The following is a 19,921-nucleotide window of genomic DNA, read 5'->3' on the forward strand; positions in this document are numbered from 1 at the left end:
GGGCCCGAATTCCGGGTAGCCCTGGCGTGCGAGAGATCTTAAATCCATGGCGAACGCCCCCAGTGGCTCGGAGGCGCTCCGCTCACGGGTCGCTAGCTCTTCGCACGCGGCCTCCTGGCGGTCACCCGCGCCGAACCGGAAGTGGAGCGACTCCCGCAGCTTCGCCCAGTCCTTCCCCTCATCCGCCCGGAGGTCTTTCAACGACCGGAGCGCCTCGCCCTCCAGCGAGAGGGCCACCCGGACGGCTGTTTCCGCCGGGGACCAGCCCGCAAAGTCGGCGGCTAGCTCCACCTGGGCGATAAACGCGTGGGGCGTGACAGCGCCATTGTAGGACGGCAGGTGCAGCTGCAGATCGCTTCGCCGGCTGACGGCGCACGGAGCTGTAGCTTGCTCCGGGGTGCGCTCTAACCCGTTACTCTCCATCCCACTTCTGACACCAGTGTGGCGTTTTATCGCCGGGAAGGATGGTGGAGAGACGAGTGAGCTTCCTTGCTGCCCAATGCAAATGGCTGGGAGTAATTTATTCAACATCTCACAATAAGTCACACAACCACACATTCAACACAGATCCACAAGACACACTTCTAACTCACACACACACCCTGGCCGAAGCCACTAACCCAAACACCTTTCCTCGACAGGGTGAACACATAACAACCCCTCCCGCAAAGCATGATGGTCACTAGTCCCAAAACCCCGCCCACGCCACAATATCAAATGCTGCATAACCCAAGTGTGCTTGAGGTTGAGGTCACAAACTGTGGTCCAGATATTTTCTCTAAATATTTTTTTGTTAAACAAAGTATTCATGGTTCAATTCAATTCAATTCAATTTTATTTATATAGCGCTTTTAACAATGGTCATTATCTCAAAGCAGCTTCACGAAGATGAAAAAAATCATATATATATATATATATATATATATATATATATAAATAAAATAACAATAAAATATTAATAATAATAATAAATTGTGTATGTGTGAGAAAAATGTGTCTAGATAATAACGAGATGAATGAATGAAATTTCTCTGTTGAGCAAGCCAAGGGTGATGGCGACAGTGGCAAGGAAAAACTCCCTGAGATGGTAATAGGAAGAAACCTTGAGAGGAACCAGACTCAACAGGGAACCCATCCTCATTTGGGTGATAACAGATAGAGATGATATAACACCATGTGTGTTATGCAGCTGAAAGTATAATATAACAGAAATTCTTTAAATTAACATGAAGTCCAGTTCAACATAGGGATGAGTCAGTAGGTGCAGAGGGCAGATGGAATCTGGATCACTGGGAGCACAGGAGCAGGATGTGTAGCTCCAATCATAATAAGGCAGAATTAAGCTGGAGCTGGTCCGTCTCTGGATGCCTCAGGATCCTCGCAGGGTTGGCCTTTATCTACTGAAGCTGGCACAATCTCCAGATGCCTCGGGATGGGTAGAAAAGTACAGAACAGATGGAGAGAATTAGCGTAGTTGCCATTCAGGATAGATGTACTGAAGTATGAAGTTATGGGATGAGTTACGCGTATGCCAGATTAAAGAGATGCGTCTTGAGTCTACTTTTAAACTGGGAAACTGTGTCTGCTCCCCGAACACTGTCTGGAAGGTTATTCCAAAGTTTTGGAGCTAAATATGAAAAAGCCCTACCCCTTTTGTAGATTTTGAAATTCTGGGAATTACAAGAAGTCCAGAGTTTTGTGATCTTAAGGAGCGTGGTGGATTATAGCGTTTCAAGACTGGTTAGGTATGTGGGAGCTAAACCATTTAAAGCCTTGTATGTAAATAATACTATTTTGTAATTAATTCTAAACTGAACAGGTAGCCAGTGCAGGGATGATAATATTGGTGTTATATGATCATATTTTCTGGATCTGGTGAGAACCCTGGCGGCTGCATTTTGGACTAACTGAAGCTTGTTAATTGAGGATGCAGGACAACCACCTAGTAATGCATTACAATAGTCTAGTCTGAAGGTCATGAATGCATGAACTAGCTTTTCTGCATCAGATACGGATAAGATGCTCCTAAGGTTGGCGATATTTCTAAGATGGAAAAAGGCTGTTTTTGTGATATTGGAAATATGATTTTCAAAGGACAAGTTACTGTCTAATATTACACCCAGGTCTTTTACTGTTGAGCTGGTAGTAACAGTACATCCTTCTAAACGCAGGATGAATTGTGAAAGCTGTTGTGTGCTGGTTTTTGGGCCGATGAGTAATATTTCTGTCTTGTCTGAGTTTAGTAAAAGGAAGTTATTGGTCATCCAATCTTTTATGTCCTGGACACACTTGGTTAATCTAGACAATTTGGGTATTTCGTCTGGTTTTGTTGAGATATGTAATTGGGTATCATCAGCATACAGATCTGGCCTTTAAAAACGCACGTTTTCAGAAAAGGGATCCCACGACTTGCCGCGAGTGCGCGCGGCAAGCTGTGAAAATGCCCTTCAATACCTGTAGGGGGCAGTCGTGTTTTCAGTCTAAAGTATTGTGTGTCTACTGAAGCCGAAAAATGTTATGTCTCTTAGGCGCCCATTGACGGCAAGCGACAGAGCTCATAAACGTGTCAAGCTCAAACTGATATGTATTTATTCTTCATTTTCATTCAGAATTATTATTATTAGTAGTAGTAGTTCTCCAAATTTATTATTATTATTATTATTGTAATAGGCTGTAATGACGTTAGCCTATATTTACGCGCTTTAAACGCAGACGGGTATTGGTTGCTAAGTGGTAGGTGATTCGCCCGCCATGCGGGAGACCCGGGTTCGAATCTCAGCCAGTGCTCAAAATTCCGGTGCTATTCACTAAAATACCACGATATAGCCATTACATTATCAACTTATGCTTCAGTACTAAATGCATGTTTGCAATTGAGATTTTTTTTTCTTAAGCTATGAAACACATTAGCACTCACCTCACAGCATGCCTTGCGGGGATGTCGGTGTGTTCACCATGATGGGGAAAGGTGTTTGGGTTAGTGACTTCTGCCCTGTTGTGTGTGTGTTGAGGTGTGTGACGTGGGAAATGTGCTCCAGTCCAGGCTGACGCTGAATTGGATGTAGGCTCCTGAGTGAAGGTGCTGCTCATGCCATACCTGCTGTGTGCCTAATAAAGTACTCCCAGCCATTGCATTGGGCAGCAAATAAGCTCACTCGTCTCTCCAGCATTCTTTCCTTGGTTAGAAGTGGCTCTTTCGTTGGTTAGAAGTGGCGCTGACGGGGGGCGGGAGGGAGTCTCGCCCGCGGAGCAATTCAGTGTAGAACCGCCACTGCCTATTTTCCACCACATCACGTACTTCTCTGATCTCCATCTCCGCGCTTTGCTTTTATAATGTGGAGCAAGCCCGAGATCATATTAAGCAAGAATTCATCATTCAAAGTTATTCATATCAGTGTATAGTAAGTGTGATTTGAAAAGTGCTATAACTCCACCTGCTACAGTTTCAGCCCAGTGGAACAATCTGACTACATGTGAAGTGCCATGAAAAAGTATTTGCCCCTTCCTATTTTTTTCTTTGCATATTTGTCACACTTGTATAGATGGAATTTCACCTAAACACTTTAGGTGAGAACGTATAGGTTAATATGTTTAGGTGAGAACAGCTGATTCACACTTGGGGAGAGTGAATAATTTGCATTTGAATGTTGTCTGGCATTGTAAGCACACGCAGTGACACTAAAAGAACAATAGGATTAATAGGAATAGGAGGCACTAAAGAGGAGGATTTTAATTTAGACTATAAAAAAATTAACCTGCGTCTATTTTTAGGCGTGCCAGCTGCCACTTTTTAGTCTTATAATGCCCACATGACATGCTGGTACAGAGCTGGACATAGCTCATCCATCCGCGGACAGCAGCTCCTGCCTCCGTCCGCTTGCGCTTGCTCTTCTTTGAAGTCCCTGGGGCGCGTTCCAATTGCCCCGTTTGCATGCCGCACTTCCGCGTTGTGTGCGCGCGTCTCACTCACACCGCGTAGTAAAATCCACTGTAAACCAACAAACCCCGAGTATTTTATAAGGAGAGCTCTTCTTCACTATTCGTGCCTAATTCTGCAGCCCCGCTTCTTCGCATATCTGAAGGAGAGGCCGCCTAACTAGTGAGCGAGGAGCGATATTGATTTGGGCGCACGCCGTGACAGGCTTAAAAAAAACTATTGTCCTCAAAAATGTAACAGATGAGGACTCTGATTAATGTGCAAAAACTATATAATAAAACTATATAAGACTACATGCCTTTATAAGACTCAACTTTTATTTAAGCGCACTTACAATAACGAAAAAACGTGATTTTATAAATGTTTGAAAGCAAATAAGCTGCGCTGTTCTGTATTGTTTTTGGTGAACTTGAGCGCGTCAGAAAATGAACGCAAACGTTTTTATAAATGGTCAGAGTCAGTCTGCTTGCTGTTTTCCCGACGCGTTCATAATCATTAGTCTACTTCTGCCGGTGCGCTCTGGAAAACTCCATGCATGCGGCTGAGCGCTGATTAAAACTATGGAGTAAATTAAAGAGGAGAATCACGATGCCGAATCGAAGTCCTGAGCCCAAACCTCATTTAAATTAAATTAACAAATACTATAAGTAAAAAAAACCAATAGCCCACGTTTAAAAACCGTTTATAAATTCTTTTCGACATGAGTTGGCCCGGTGTTATGCGCAGAGCGCCGGGAGATTTCCTGAAGCTCCGAAATCACTGGCGCATTTTTTCTAAATAGATGCTATCGTTAATAACTGATGAAGGTTTTGAGCTGTATACACACACATTTTTGAGGGGTTTAAAACGAATTAGTCCGAGCAGACCTACATGAAAGGTGAGAAGTGAGTAACTGCGCGCGCTGTCGCGGTGTATATACTGTACAACACACGTTTATCAACCTTTTGATAAAAACGCTGCCTTTTGTAAAGTGAAAGTACTTTACAAAAGACAAACTGCTTTATTTTAGTCATGAATTCACAATCACATCACATTCCAGCTATTATTTCCAGCCGTGGTTAAATAATGGATGAAATAATTATTAAATGCTGGACACAAACAGCAAATATGATGATTATTATAAAAAGCTTGAAGAAGTTCATGGTCATAAAATAATATTTACTTAATAATATAATATATATAGTTCATTCATGTCTTCTGATGATGTCGACACATTTTTTACGTTTTAAATAAGATATGTTGGCATATTCACGAATCAGGACATTCGCATAGTTAAGACTATCAGATAGCCTACTATCAGGAAATTAAATTAATTTCAACACCATGTAAACCGAGACATTGCCATGTCTTTCACTGTTTTGTCCCTGTTAAAACATTACAAAAAATATATAAGAAACTTATTAAGAATTTTAAAGCACGAATTTGGGCATCTCATTTCATCATTATGAAAATAATATAAAGCACATATACACACATTTATCATGAAAGATCTGTTGTAAAGCAAAATAAAATTCATGTTTGCTTCAGCATTGGGAACAATATTGTTTTAGACTAAGTAATTATACACAATTCTTTATTGTACAGTACTTGGTCCGGCGTTTAAATAAAGTCCTTCCATGCGCCATCTGGTGGATATTCAGTAAAGCACAACACATTTATTTAAATTCCCGAATGTTGCTTACGGCAAGTCGCGGCGCGCCGCGCGCTAAATTGAGGCATCCCGCGGGAAAACACGCGTACACATGCGTCTTAATGACCACATCTGTAAACAGGCTTGTAAATATTTTCTATTCATGCATTTAACAGTAAATTGTTTAGTGAAATAGTAATATTGTGAAATACCTGTTAAGACCAATGCAGTTATACTTTATATTTGTTATAAATATTAAACATTTACCAAGAATATAATGTGTATGTGTATTTTTGTAGTGAAGTGTACCTTTTAATTACACTGTGGTTTTTGTCAATCACATACCACTTGACATATTCTTTCACAATCTCATGTTTCTCCTCAATACTGTTCACACGTCGAAAACACCCAGCAGTCTGAAGCAGGGTGCTGTTTTTTAAAATCAAAGCGGCTGCATTCTTAATGCATTATTCTTAAGAAAATTTAATTTGGTTAACATTGTTTAGGTTCAAGCAGGAAAAAGGAAAAGGAATTATTTCACTTCCTTTTTCCTTTCTTGGAAATGGAAGTGAAATAATTCAACATTTATTAAATACTTAAAAGCTATTTTGTCCTAAATTTGCTACTGATAATCCTAACAATTAATCATCTGCTCAAGTGATTAGTAGCAAGGTTACTAAAATACTTGTACATGTTTATTACCATACCTCTTGCAGCGCTTTCACTATACCCTCATCTGTGACATCTTTCAAAGTGGCACTGAAAGTGGTTTGGTTTACAATGTGGTTTACCAGGTCTTGTGAAAGAAATCGGGGCCCTGGTCCTCCATGAACTATTGACACAGCAATCATTTTTCTGCCAAGAAATACTCATCCTCCCTAACAGCCGTCATAGAAAGTAAAGCCAAATCACACACTGAATAGGTTTTTTACACATACTGTATGACTTTTAATAAATAAACTTTTTATGTTAAATACATACCAACTGAATTGTATACCAGGTAACGACTACTGGGAGGTCCATCAAAAATGGGGCGACACTGTAGGCAGCTCATCAGCAAAGTAAGGTCACGCCTTGGTCCACCTGTATCAAGACCCTCTTTAAATGTTCCAGCATCATCAGAGAACTTAATAAACATGTCAGTGAATTCTGAGTATGAGACACGTTTAAATTCTCTGACTGCCCCATTCCACACATTGGATCTCATGATGTTAAATCTGCTGACACGTTTTCAACCAATGGCAAGAGAATGTTAAATCTATGTAATCAGTGTAATTTAGGTTTTGTATTTGGCAAACCAGCATTTTTTTGTAGCTTACTCTATTGGCTCTGGGAGGTCAAGACATTGTGCTGTGGCTACAAGCTCATCATCCTCTTCAGTAATCACAGGTGCATACACGTCCATGTATTCTCTACCAAAAAAGGAACATATTTAAAAAGAAATGCATGAATTTATCACCCCAAACCACTGATAACACTAACCTCTACAACACTTCCTGGCGATGGTTCCACATCACTAAAGATAGAAAACAAACAGATGTAATCAGATGTTTATCACACTTAAAGGGGTCATACAGGCCTACATGCATTTTTTTAAGCTGTTTGGACTGAACTGTGTGTTAGGAGAGTGCGTACACAACCACTCTACGATGATAAAGAGCTGCCCAGTGGTTTTCTTTTCATTTATTACAATAACATGCCCCTTCTGAAATCAGGCCAATCTCAAATGCCTTGCAATGTGACGCCACACCACAAGAGGCCGCTCCTACACTAGTTGATTGACACTGGTGTTTTAGCAAAGACCCGGCCCGAGTGAGAAGAAGCTGTCGGCCATTGTTTTTCACCGCTGGAGCAAAATGTCGCCTAAGCGAGTGTGGTGTACAGTTGTTGGGTGTAATAGCGAACACAGCAGTCGTCATTCACTACCGACTTCTGAGCCGCTGAGGACGTAGTGGCTGAATTTAGTTTTTTAAAGCTATCGTCCCCGCCGATTTACCTAAATGTGTTCATGTTTGCACTAATAATTTTTCACCAGACTGCTTTATAAACGCGGGTGAATATAAAGCAGGTTTTGCTACAAAGCTGCTCCTGAAAATGGATCTGTACTAACGCTTCGTGTTCCTGCTTCATCTTCACCAGGCTCAGTGAGTAATTCCTTTTTCTATGAATCTCTGCAGATCGCCTTTTCTAATAATCACGATAAATGCTGAGTGTAAGTTAACTTATACTCTCATAGAACATGGTTATGGCTTCTTCTCTATGTACAACCGTCTCTGTATAATCCCTAATCGCCCGTTTATAATAAACAATGCATTAAGGTGATTATCTACTGAAACAGGTTGCTGAGAACAGAGCTAGTTTTTACCAGTTAAAAGTAGTGTTTTTTTTACACAACCATTGAGAATTTTTTATTAAATATATTACAAACTTTTCATTAGGACCCTAAAGAATCATATTAACATTTAATGAAAAATGTTTCTGGATGATCCCTTTAAGCACTGATATACAGTATCCCATTTGTTCTATTTTAATAATGAACATAACATGACAAGATAAAAAAACAGCTTACATTTTATTATTAATACGTTCTTCTGGTGTGCTTGTATGCCTGGGTCTTATTGGCTGAAAGAAGACTCATAATAATTAGTTTATACAAATATACTGTATATATTTTTTTAACAATTAAAAATCAATTTAATTTATTAATCTTATTTTACCAGTGTATCTGCCAGGTCAGATACCTCAGTATTTCGAGTTCTTATGACAACTTCTGTTGCTGAACTGAGAACCTCTTCTCCTAGACACAGAACAAACCATTTTACTACACTTAACATAAAAACTTAAGAGAAAAAGTACATAAATTCTATAAAAACTAACCTTCAAAGTCCTTCTTTCTGCAAATAAACGAGTTTATTCTTGAATATGGCTTTCCAATTCCTGTTCTGTAGTCTTTCAGTGTAAAGGGCCTTGCTGTCCCTGGAATGTTAATGACATTGGAGCCATCTGGGTAGAGAAGTACGTAGGGTCCTTCCTCCATGTCTTTGTTAAAGGCTTTTTTTTTTTTTCAGCCATCATAAGGATATCATTTGCATTTACTTGTGGATCAATGAGTAATGGGAGTGTTTTTCTTAATTGTGGTTTTAAGCAACCACTCTGTAGACACATTATATCGGTGGTTCTCAAACATTTTCTGTCATTCCCCACTTAAGAGGGTGGGCGAATTTTCAAGCCCCACTTGTCAACAAGATGATAACGAAAATTGAAATATCAATTTCTAAACCAATAAGATCAAATAACACCAAGTTCAAAACAGATAAAATACACGTTGTTATAACAGGCTTTCTCCACACTTATCTAGAGCTTTCTTTCAAAGAAGTCGAGTGGTTTATTAACGTGATTGGCGTGTGTTGTCTCTAAGTGTCTTCCTACTTTGTTGGGTCTCATGCTGTCTGCTGCCAGCGATTTAAGACACAAAACACACACGGGTCTCTCCTGCCCCCACCATCCCCACCATGAATTCAAGCGTAACATACAGTAGGCTTCATTATGTTTTCCTTTCGGATGGATTTTTGGTTGATTAGGCTGATGATGCTGAATCACCTGCTTTTTTGTGGTCCATATAACAAATGTATCCATTGATGTTATTATGCTCACTACATACAGTACACTACTGACCCGGTGTTATGCTCTAAAATTTTACTTATAATAATGTTATTTGTACATTGACAAACCCCTGCAAAATAAATGTGCCATAAAATAATCATTTTTGGGGATTTGTATTAATCGACGGCTGTCACGTGCCTAGAGTTAATTATAATAGTAATAATATATTCCATAATAATAAACCTTTGAGTGTATGTCCTAATATAATATTTGATAGAGATTATGTAGGGGGGCAATCCGTGGCAGGCGGGCATTTTAGCGCATACTGTAACATCGGTTTGTGACGGCGGTAAAGTTAGTTTGATATTCGCATCTCCGAATTCAATAGCTGCGTAAATAAACCCGCCATTAAAGATACCCACATATATTTCCTCTCCACATTGTCTTTCAGCTACATCCGCTTTAAATTATACATGTTTAAAAGCATAAACACCATTTTTCTCTACGGCGTAACGAATGGTTTAGGGATCATCACATTTTTTTTTTTTGCCGCACACCAACAAAAAGCGTAGAACGATATTGATCTTCCTTTCTGTTCATCATGTGAAGGATCAAAAAGCAACTTTTTTGCCGCACTGGAAACTAGAAATGCCAGACTAGTACTGCCTGATAAAATATAAATTTTTAAACAAAAATACAGAAACATCAGCATACACACTGGAATAAATGAAATGACATATATAATACCGAATGTTTCCTCATATATTGTTCCTCTGCAATTAACATGCCGACGTTAAACCGTTATTGTTGCTCTATGGTTCCACTTTTCTCTGAGGTTATTTTAATTTACTTGTATTAATGATCAATTTCTTTACATTTGATTGTTTAGTTTCAAGTGTCCAATCTTTATTGTCAATAAAGAATAGCATGAATTAGAATAGGTACTTCCCTAATATTGTGTAAATGTCTGTATTCCCCACTAGTGGGGCGACCCACACTTTGAGAAACACTGCATTATACCAACATTAATCTGTATAAGAAAAAAAATGTATCAACAATTTAGTAAATGTGCTATACACAATTGTGTAAATATCTGTCATGATTCCTCAATCGGTGTGTGTGTGGTCGTGGCATATTTGCAGGAGGCGAGCTGGCGTTTCAATAAAGGTTTTTATTGACAAGTCAAAACACAAAGCAAAACCTAAGCTCTTTTCTCTGAGCACGTTTAAAGCTTTAACCTTTAACAAAAACCACACCGACATAAATCATAATAGTAATTATAACAACAAAAGCTAGATGCCTGACTGAGCTTCAGTCAGGCTATTTATAATAAACTTAATTACTTTTCCCCGGTTCAGGTGAGTGCTTATGTCATACTGTATCTGGTAAGCAGTAAGAAAATCTCACCCTCCTTGAACTTTTTTCATTTGGTGTTAATCGCAGAATGAAACTGGTCTTTTCTCATGGCTCTGAGCAGGTTAGGTTTTTTGACAACACTTGAGTGTCTAGTCTAAGTTTACTATAATGAATTATAATGGGAAAAAGTAAAAGTGAGATAAAGCAATATTTGTGAGTATAAAATTATAGTATAAAATATGACTAGGGAATTTATATACATCCTTCATGCCAAGAAAGGTTTGTTAATGAGCTGGACTATATTATTGGAACCAGAAAATACCTACTGTATAACACTCTTTTCAGCATTAATAAGGGAAGCATAAAAAACATGTTTTGCTGTGCTTGAGGTTCACTGTTTTGCTGTGCTTTTAGTTTAAGAAACCACACTGATAAGAAAAACGTTAGATCTCACAGAGGTGTCAAAAGTGTCAAAAAGTTCCCCTCATCACTTCAGTTTCTCTACCGTGGTCTCTAAACACTTTATAGAAATGTGAGAAAATAGTCTATTAATAAGTTGTTGGGCCATGATGAGCTGTCTAAAACAACTTTTCTGCAACTGTGCTGGAGGCACTTAAGAAAAAAAATGTTGCCAAAATGGTGCAAATTCTAAGTTAAAAAAAATCACAAAAAGTTTTTATTGTAAGTTACAAGTGAATCAGAGTTCTTTAACACAAATAACGAACTACATTTTAATGAGTAATATTCATTATTGAAAAAAAATTAAACCAACAACATTGAAAACGTATTTTTTGCACTTGGTATAAGTTTATATAAAACACTGATCATTTTACACTTGATGCATTTTAATATTTTATATTAAAATAATTGTATGTACTCTTAACTACTGTAATTTTAATGACATTAGGATAAATGATCAATAAACCAGTATGAAATAAAATCAAGACTTTTAATACACACTAATTAGCCATCAGCCAACATTAATACCAACAGCAGGTGAACTGAACAACATTGATCACCATTTATGAACCAGTAAACTAGTAACCTGCTTGTGATGCTACACAAATCATAAAAAAAGTAAATGCTGGCCATGATAAAAAGGCACCAGAATGTCCAGTGCAACACAGTCCAGGGTTCAGAGGCAAATAAAAAATAAAGCACAACTGTGACCCTGCTTTTTTGTATCATTTATCTTGAATGGTAAATTAATGGTAAGTGATTCCTGAGATAGCCTACATACAGTATACTGTACCAAGTAGAAGTGCTTTAATCATACAGTATGCAGTCTGTTTTGCCTTTATTACCCCTACTCTCACACTAACTGCAGCAAGGGAATGACAAACACCACGACAGTTGTAAATCGTCTGAGACCCACCTTGTACATGGTGACCCAGTATTTGGAAATATGTCTAAACAACATAATATAAAGCAGTAGGAAGACTTTAGGTGGTATGCACATCTAAGGTAAACTTAAATTTATATAGGCTTGAAGCAAGTAGACTTGCTGCAAATATTAATACACAATAATATAAAAAAGGTAAGTATGTATAATAGGGCTGTAAAGACAGACCAGTATGAGAAAGACAGAGCAAAAAGTTAAATACTGTAAATAAATAACCTGTTAATATGCCATTTAATTACAATTGTAAAGACTAAAGAGAAACTGTAAAGAACACAATCTAAAGATGCTGTAAGGTTTTAAAATCAATCTGCATTAATACAAATTTATTGAATCAATAATTCATTTTAATGGAAATGAATGGGCAGTGAATTATTTTACGATTCTGTGAATGTTCTTAACTTTTTTTCTGCCTTCAGGCAAATTTGATATTTAATAATATATAGAATTTAATAAGTGTTTTAAATATTGTTATCAATAATTATGTGCTTTTTACTTAGAGTTTAAATAGTCTATATTTTTCTGTACAGTATGTACAGTATATACTGTGTATACACCGTAATAAAATATTATATTGACATAAGGCCTTTGTTCAAAGTAAAATTCTTTGTTTTCTCGAAACTTAAATTTAGAACATTTCTTTAACAACAACAAATATCAATAATAATCAAATACATACTCCATGAAGTGGGTCATAGGCTGTTAGAGAATAATAACTTTCCAAAATTAGCAAAAATCCAAAAAGTGTGTTTTGTGGTGTTTCGCTGTTAAACTGTTTATTTGTAATTTAATTACAATTGTAAAGACCAAAGTAAAAGTGTAAAGAACACAATCTAAAATTGCTAAAATATACAGTATGTAAATGAAAACACCTACAGTATGATATGAATTATAGTACATTAATTATTATTAGGTCAAGAACCACATCTGTTAACTTGGGGGAATCATATACAAACCTAATATTTTTGTTTTTTCCATATTTGTATGGCTAAATGTGTTACTTATTGGTAGACATATTAACCTTTTAATACTGCAAAAGAATTTAATTTTTCAGACTACTGTACACAGCTTCTGTAAATTCATAGTCATTGTCCATGTAATTTATTTGTTCCCAAAGCTCATAATTGAAATATTCATTATCACAGTCACCTGAATCATCCTTCAGGAGGAAAATTGCTACAGTGTTGTCACAATCATGATTGCTGTCTGTTTCCTCTTTTGATTGAATAAGATCATATCGCTTTGTGACCCCTATAAAAAAATAATTTTTAAAAATCGACATTTTTAATGTTATTTGTATGTCAAGGAACTGTGTGTTTGACTCAGCAAGAATAATAAAAAGGATTGAATAAAACAACATTCAGTGCCAAAGTTGAAAATGAATAAATAAAGCACATATCTATAATTAAAGATTATTTTTCTACCACCATGCCCTGATGTATTTATGGCTCTTATATCACAGTATTTTTTTCATTAATTGCATTTTCTTGTTTATTAAAGAACACCACAATAATCTTTATGGATTTATAGTTGTATTGAGTATTGTGGACCAGCTATTTATTCCCTTATCATGTTTTTTTTAATGTTTAGAAGAAAGAAAAAAAATGCAACTTGTCCTATTAATGGAATACAAAATGCTACCTCCAAACTTACACAGTTTACTTTTTCTTACCCATCTGGAGTTTCCATTTCTTCTCAATCTTCACAAAGCAAATGAATGGAACTAAGATGAGAAGCAGTCCTGCTGTGATTCCAACACCAATGTAGGGAGTCAGAGATGCTAAGAGAGAAATCACCACCACCATCACTGTCATCATCAGATTTAGATTTTCAAACTGTAACTGAAAAACACAAGTTATATCCGAGTACCTCATTAATGCATTCAGCGTATACCAGAACAGGTGATTTGGGATTCCCACAATAATTATGCTTCATTAGGCTATTACACATCAACCCTACCAAACAGTTTATTTTATTTTTTTTGTTTTGAACTTCGTTTCCCAGAATGCACTTCGGTCAGGTGATAGGTTCACTCACCTGAACCGAGGTGACTGGCTTAGCTGGCTATTAGAAGTCAGGATTTTAAATTCAATCTTACATCAGTTTTGCATCTGTGTTGATAAACTGTTATACTGTCGGAAAACTTGTTTTGGAAATGGTTTCGCCTTGTTTTGGTGTTGGTTTCGCCTGTTTATGGATTTGTTTATTAGAGTCTCTTTTTATTGCTTGTGTTTATTTATGTTTGTTTTCTTTATTAAAAACATCTTTGAAATCTTAACCTCCTGCGCTTATGCCTCGCTTGCAATCCCACTATTTCCATGACAGTTATACCTATATAAACAGAGGCATCATATAACCTAAATTGTACACTTGAGTTGAAGAGCAGAAAAGAAAATGAATAGAGGATCTCAACCACATCTGTGTTTTCCTACAAATGCTGTTTAACTAACAAAGCAGAACAAGATACTGTCTGATGACACTGCTGAACACAGTATGTCTTAAAAGCAAATACAATTTAGTTTGTTCTAAACACAAACAAAAAACAGAACTAGTTTATTTTGCTATACCTTTCACAGTGATGAACAGAGGTTCAGTGGGAGGGGAGGTAAAGGTGCGTGAAGACACGTTGACTTTATAAGTACAGCTGTAGTTTCCTTGATGGACAAAATCTGCCTCAGAAAAAAGGAAGACAGCTGAGTGGTTAACAGCTGACTGAGTTCTGGTGATGTTGGATCCACTGAGCTCCAAGTTGAACAAACCTCCTGGATACTGAGGTTCAGTGGAGCAGATGATGGAGAAGCTGTAGCCCCTTGTTATTTTTGCTTTACCAGCAGCACTGAAGGATATACTGGGCTTCTGCAAGTTTCCTACAAACCAACAAGCGGGGTCTCTCATCAAATAAAAAAGTGAAGAGAAGAATTCTATTTTATACTGTAGCTAAAATTAGAACTGCAACTAGTACTGGAAAATATATTTAAGGAAAATCCAAGGTGATACATCATACAGGGCTGTGTATGCATTTTACAGTTATAAAATGGCTGTTTGTTCTCTTAAAAGAAATGAAAGAGAAGGCAAATCTATTTATATGTAGCTGCTGAAATAAACAAATAGACAAAATTAACTTGGTCCCTAGGAAAATTTCTGTTTTTTAACAAAGATGTTCATAGACTACTATGGTGTAAGGGGAATGAAACACCTGATTATGTAGTGTTATAGGATAAACAACTTTGGGAGGGGAGAGTAATTCTGCTATCTCTCATCACCCTGTTATGGATTATTGTAACAGCATTGCAATGAGCTTTTTTTTCTTTCAACAACAATAATAATAATAATAATGTGGCGTTTTTATCGCCTGAAAGGATGGTGGAGAGACGAGCGAGCTTATATTGCTGCCCAATGCAAATGGCTGGGAGTATTTTATTTAAGCACACAATCTCACAACACGAACACATGAGACGGCTTAAAAGAAGAACACCCTATCACACATACCCTGGCTGAAGCCACTAAACCAAACACCTTTCCCCCACACGGTGAACACATAAACAGTCCCTCCCGCAAAGCATGATGGTTATTACCCAAAACCCCGCCCACGCCACATTGCCCCCACCCGAGCTGTGACCGTCCCCGGTCACCATGGCGAACTCAGTCTAGCAGGCGTGACGGTGGTCGGCGCTGGCGTTGTGAACGCCGGAGTCTTTTTGCGGGGGAAGGCGGGGCACAGCCCTCTTCCTGAGGCGGACCGGCCTCCACAGAGCTCGATGTTTTGCTGACGTGGGGCTGGTAGGGAGCGAGCCGGTCCCGGTGGAGCACGACCAATCGCGACCGCCCCGTCAACCGCACCCGGTAGACCACATCAGAGAGCTGTGCGACGACCGTGCAGGGGCCCACCCAGTGCGACATAAGCTTAGGTGAGAGCCCCCTTTTCCTTCCGGGGGAATAGACCCAAACCTGCTCCCCAGTAGCAAAGTCGCGCCCCCGGCTGTGAGTATCGTACACGCGGCGCTGCTTAACCCCGGCGTCCGCCAAGTGTCTACGCGCCAATTCGTGGAAACGAAACAGTTTGTCTTTCAATGAACAAAAATAATCCAAACCTGGTTTCGTGGGTAAATCCACTTGAGGCGGGGGCCGGAACACCAGATCCACAGGCGTGCGCAACTCGCGACCGAACATTAACGCAGCTGGCGTCAGTTGCGAGGACTCCTGCACCGCTGTACGATACGCCCAAAGCACGAGAGGCAAATGCTCGTCCCAATCTTTTTGCCGGTTGCTGGTAAGCACGGCGAGTTGGGTGGTGAGTGTTCGGTTGAACCGCTCCACGAAGCCGTCACTTTGTGGATGCAGGGGCGTGGTGCGGGTCTTTTTCACCCCGAGGCGCTCGCACACCGCCGCAAACACCTCCGCCTCGAAGTTACGCCCCTGATCACTGTGCAACTGCTCCGGGGCGCCGAATCGGCTGAACACCTCATCCACCAGCACTCGAGCCGTGGTGGAAGCGCTCTGATCCGGAACAGCGAACGCCTCCGGCCACTTGGTGAAGTAATCCATGGCCACCAGCACATAACGATTCCCGCGATCAGAGATGGGAAACGGCCCCAGAATGTCCACGCCCATACGTTCCATGGGCGCCCCCACCCGAAAGTCTTGCAAGGGTGCTCGTGAGCGCTGGGTAGGGCCCTTCTTTGCCGTGCAGACATCGCATCTGTGAACAAAAAGTTCGCTGTCAGTATGACAACCCGGCCAGTAGAACCGGACAGGCAACCGCTGCAGTGTCTTAGTTACCCCAAAGTGTCCCGAACCCGCGTGCCCATGAACCATCCCCAGCACACATGCCCGCAAAGTCCGCGGCACCAGCAGCTGAAAAGATTCGCCAGCGCCACACGGCCGTTCCCACTGGCGGTAGAGTAAACCCCCCCGCAACGCTAGTCGGTGAAACTGCGAGTGGAGAGCTTTTTCTTCGGGTCCCAGGTGGGCAATGGCGGCATAATCCGGTCTCTGGCCCGCGTTAACCCAACTTAATACCCGCTGCAATGCCGGGTCCTTCTCCTGCTCGACCATTAGCTGATCGCAGTCCATCTGTGGCACAGGCGAAACGACCACCGGCGATGGTTTAGGTGCTGCAGTGACTCGGCTGCACGCCGGCTCGGACGGCCGATTACCGACGGGGGCTTCGGAAGACTGCGCAGGGAGAATGTTCTGATTCACGGGGGTCGGGGTGTGTTCGATGTCGTGACCACCCACACGCTCTTCAACCCGCTCGCAGTGTCGACAACGCTCCTTGCTGCACGGCCGGCGGGATAACGCATCGGCGTTAGCGTGCAATTTTCCTGCTCGGTGCTGAACGGTAAAATGATAGTCCTGCAACCGCTCGAGCCAACGCGCTAACTGCCCCTCGGGCTCTTTAAAACTGAGCAGCCACACCAGCGAAGCGTGGTCGGTCCGCAGCAAGAAGGATTGCCCATATAAATACGGCCTAAAATGCTTAAGGGCCGCGACGACCGCAAGCAGCTCGCGCCGCGTGACGCAGTAATTCTTCTCCGGCCCAGACAACGCGCGGCTGAAGTACGCGACAACACGCTCTTTGCCCCCGGCAACCTGAGACAGGACGGCCCCCAGCCCTACATCGCTCGCTTCCGTGTCGAGAATAAACGTACGGGCTATATCAGGATATTCGAGAACGGGCGACGTAACCAGAGCTTCCCGTAACCGGGTGAACGCACGCGCGTGCTCCCTGTCCCAGCGAAACGGCTGGTTCTTTCTTGTGAGCGCGTGCAGCGGGCTGGCGATCGTAGCAAAATCCCTCACGAATCGGCGATAGTACGACGCTAACCCGAGAAAGGTGCGCAGCTGCGACACATTTGACGGCTCAGGCCAATTCTGTACCGCGGCAATTTTGGCTGGATCGGTGGCAATCCCTTGAGCGCTAATGACGTGTCCCAGAAAGACAGTTTCTTGCCGCAACAACTGGCACTTTTTGGGATTGAGCCGCCAATTCGCCCGCCGGATAGCTAGAAACACCTCCCGTAGGTTAGCTAGCGCGACCGCAAAATCCTTGCCGTGCACCAATAAATCGTCTAAGTAGACGACACAACGGTTGCGAGGGATCTCTGCCAATACTCTCTCCATCAACCGTTCGAACGTAGCGGGAGCGTTGCAGAGGCCGAACGGCATGCGCCGAAATTGCCATAGACCTTGTCCGATCGAAAACGCGGTTTTGGGTCGTGCTTCCGGGGCGAGCTCTACTTGCCAATACCCGCTACGCAGATCCAACGAGCTAAACCACGCCGAGCACGCAACGTGTTCCAGCGCATCATCTAATCGCGGTAACGGATAAGAATCTTTGCGCGTCACCTCGTTTAACCGCCGGTAGTCCACACAAAACCGCCACGATTCGTCCTTTTTACGCACAAGTACAACGGGTGAAGACCACGGTCCGGATGCTGGCTCTATAATGCCCGAGTCGGCCATCTCACGCAGCTGCTGCTCGGCTATAGCTCGTTTAGCTAACGGGAGGCGCCTAGGATGCAACCGAACAGGAGCGGCGTTACCCGTATCGATATTGTGCTGCACCAAATCGGTATGCGTGCACTCGCGCTCATCCACTGCGAAAATATCTGCGAACTCGTGCAAAAGGGACTTCACGGCGTCGGTCTGCGTCTGATTTAGCCCTACACTGCTACGCCGCATCAGCTCGGCCATTATTCTCGCTCGGACAGCTACCGGATGTTTACATGGCGCGTCCACCGGAAGTTCCGCCCCGCTGGTGCGTGCTACTAACTCGTCCAGCTGCGCTTTGGGCACTAGCAACCTAGCTAAACCGAAACTACCACGCAGAGTCCCGTCTGCGAGATTCAGTACCGCACCCCACCTTTCCAAAATGTCTAATCCCAAGATACAATCATCCTCGATATCCGCCACAAAGAATGGGTGAAAAAGAATGGCTGCACCTACTTGTATTCGCACTGTGCGACAGGCCCGTATCCTCAAATAACTCCCCGACACGGTGCGAATGTTCACGGCCGGGTCCGGCAGCACACGACCGCGCTCTCCACGCTTCAACAATCCCCCGCGCAGCAGCGAAACTGTAGAGCCGGTGTCCACGAGCGCCCGCAGCGAAACGTTGTCCAGGCCGCAGTCCACGTAGACCCCCGCGCGATTTCCGACACGTCCCGACCGGAAGTTAAATCCGGCAGTTGGGGGAACAAAGATGGCTGTGGGAGGCGGTTTCCCTCGGCGCCCCCCGAAGCTAGTTTAACGGCTGCTGGGGTACGCTGTCCTCCGGCCGGAGAACGTTGCAGCGGTATCCCTGGCCTCGGCGTTGTCGCGGAAACTCGCCGGCTGGGTCGAGGCCTAGCCGCGACGGGTAGCCCTGTCCCCGGCTAGGTTCACCTACCCAGCGGCCGCGAGCCACCGAAGATCGCTCGGCTCTCTCGCCGCGGTGTTCACCCAAGATGGGCTCGGCGCGCTCAGCCTCGCGCAGCGCCTCGGACAGGGACGCCGGTGCCGCTAACCGGAGGTGCTCGCGAAGCCGGTACGGCCGGATTCCCCGAAGGAACGCGCGACGAGCTAGCTCTTCCTGCTGGCCGTGTCCGAAATCCGGGTAGCCCTGGCGCGCGAGAGATCGCAGGTCCATGGCGAACGCCCCTAGTGGCTCAGAGGCGCTCCGCACGCGGGTTGCCAGCTCCTCGCCCGCGGCCTCGTTACGGTCTCCTGCGCCGAAACGGAAACAGAGCGACTGCTGCAGCTTTAACCAGTCGTCCCGCTCATCAGCCCGGAGATCTTGCAACGCCCGCAGCGCGTCACCCTCCAACGAGAGGGCCACCCGGACGGCTGTTTCTGCCGGGGACCAGCCCGCGAATTTGGCGGCTAGCTCTACCTGGGCGATGAACGCGTGGGGATCGCCGGCGCAGCTGTAGGTCGCTTCGCTGGTGGACGGGGCACGGAGCTGTAGCTTGCTCCGGTGTCGGCGCCGCGTCACTGGAGGACTCCTCCCCGAGGT

The 19,921-nt window shown here is 42.6% G+C and overlaps 1 protein-coding gene across 1 annotated transcript in view; it reads right to left on the reverse strand.

Moving 5' to 3' along the window:
• The window catches only part of LOC128544924 (deleted in malignant brain tumors 1 protein-like), a 145,007-nt gene that overhangs the window by 54,550 nt on the left and 70,536 nt on the right, over positions 1–19,921 (reverse strand). Inside the window, exons 14-15 of the mRNA XM_053515236.1 lie at positions 14,493–14,792; positions 8,560–8,570 (exon numbers count right to left, since the gene is read on the reverse strand). Coding sequence (XP_053371211.1) covers positions 8,560–8,570; positions 14,493–14,792 — 311 coding nt within the window. The remainder of the gene's footprint in view (positions 1–8,559; positions 8,571–14,492; positions 14,793–19,921) is intronic.

This window comes from Clarias gariepinus, chromosome 16 (genome assembly GCF_024256425.1).
Source record: "Clarias gariepinus isolate MV-2021 ecotype Netherlands chromosome 16, CGAR_prim_01v2, whole genome shotgun sequence".
Taxonomy (NCBI): Eukaryota; Metazoa; Chordata; class Actinopteri; order Siluriformes; family Clariidae; genus Clarias; species Clarias gariepinus.